Source organism: Coturnix japonica, unplaced genomic scaffold, assembly GCF_001577835.2.
Source record: "Coturnix japonica isolate 7356 unplaced genomic scaffold, Coturnix japonica 2.1 chrUnrandom496, whole genome shotgun sequence".
In the NCBI taxonomy this organism is placed as follows: Eukaryota; Metazoa; Chordata; class Aves; order Galliformes; family Phasianidae; genus Coturnix; species Coturnix japonica.
Window position 1 is genome coordinate 16,170 of NW_015439888.1, and position 1,354 is coordinate 17,523.

General features: G+C 48.7%; 1 protein-coding gene and 1 long non-coding RNA gene across 3 annotated transcripts in view; one reads left to right on the top strand and one right to left on the bottom strand.

Annotated features, from left to right (window-relative positions):
- ASPDH (aspartate dehydrogenase domain containing) overlaps positions 1-1,354 on the top strand; it is a 17,556-nt gene that overhangs the window by 15,818 nt on the left and 384 nt on the right. For both annotated transcript variants that reach the window (XM_015850605.1, XM_015850606.1), the window contains one exon: positions 1,001-1,152. In XM_015850605.1, the coding sequence (XP_015706091.1) occupies positions 1,001-1,152 (152 nt within the window). The remainder of the gene's footprint in view (positions 1-1,000; positions 1,153-1,354) is intronic.
- On the bottom strand, positions 3-790 carry LOC116652630. Its single transcript, XR_004305780.1, has 3 exons — positions 736-790; positions 65-317; positions 3-19 (listed from the first exon to the last, which is right to left on the bottom strand). It is a non-coding gene; the product is annotated as an uncharacterized LOC116652630 (long non-coding RNA).

The following is a 1,354-nucleotide window of genomic DNA, read 5'->3' on the forward strand; positions in this document are numbered from 1 at the left end:
TGTCACCTCTTGGTGTCACCTCATGTTGGTGTCACCTCTTGGTGTCACGTCTATGGGTTGTCACCTCTTGGTGTCATATATAGGAGACGTCATCTCTTGGTGTCACCTCTTGGTGTCATATATAGAGGGCATCATCTCTTGGTGTCACCCCATGGTGTCACCTCTTGGTGTCCCATCCCAGTTGTCACCTCTTAGTGTCACCTCTATGGGTTGTCATCTCTTGGTGCCATATATAGGGGGCATCACCTCTCGGTGTCACCTCTTGGTGGTGTCACCTCTTGGTGTCATATATAGGAGACGTCATCTCTTGGTGTCACCTCTTGATGGTGTCACCCCTTGATGTCATCATCTATTGGTGGTGTCACCTCTTGGTGTCATCATCTCTTGGTGTCCCATCCCATTTGTCACCTCTTAATGTCACCTCTTAGTGGTGTCACCTCTTGGTGTCACCTCATGTTGGTGTCACCTCTTGGTGTCATCTCTTGGTGGTGTCACATCTTGGTGTCACCTCTTGGTGTCATATATAGGGCACCATCTCTTGGTGTCACGTCTATGGGTTGTCACCTCTTGGTGCCATATATAGGGGCCATCATCTCTTGGTGTCACCTCTTGGTGTCACCTCTATGGGTTGTCACCTCTTGGTGTCATATATAGGTGACATCATCTCTTGGTGTCACCTCTTGGTATCATATATAGGGGGCATCACCTCCTGGTGTCACCTCTTGGTGGTGTCACCTCTTGGTGTCCCATCCCAGTTGTCACCTCTTGGTGTCACCTCTTAGTGGTGTCACCCCTTGATGTCACCTCTTGGTGTCATATATAGGGGACACTATCTCTTGGTGTCACCTCTTGGTGCTGTCACCTCTTGGTATCATATATAGGGCACCATCTCTTGGTGTCACCTCTATGGGTTGTCACCTCTTGGTGTCATATATAGGGGTCATCACCCCTTGTTGTCCCCCCTCGTTGTTGTCATTCATTGTTGTCCCGTTGCTGTCAGTGTCCCCGACTGCCATGTTGTGGATATCGAGGTGCTGGGCCGCGGTTCGTGTGGCCGAGCTCTTCGTGTCACCAGCAGCCGCAGGAACCCGGCAACAACCGGAGCCGTCACCGGAGACGCCACCAAATGGAGCTTCTGGAGCAGCATGTTGGGTGGGAGCCTATTGGAACCTATTGTTATCTATTGTTATCTATTGTCAGCTATTGTCAGCTATTGTGTCATCTATTGTCATGTATTCGCTCCTATTGTCATCTATTGTGTCATCTATTGTCATCTATTGTCATCTATTGTCATCTATTGTCATCTATTGTGTCACCTATTGTCATCTATTGTCATCTATTGTCATCTATTGTC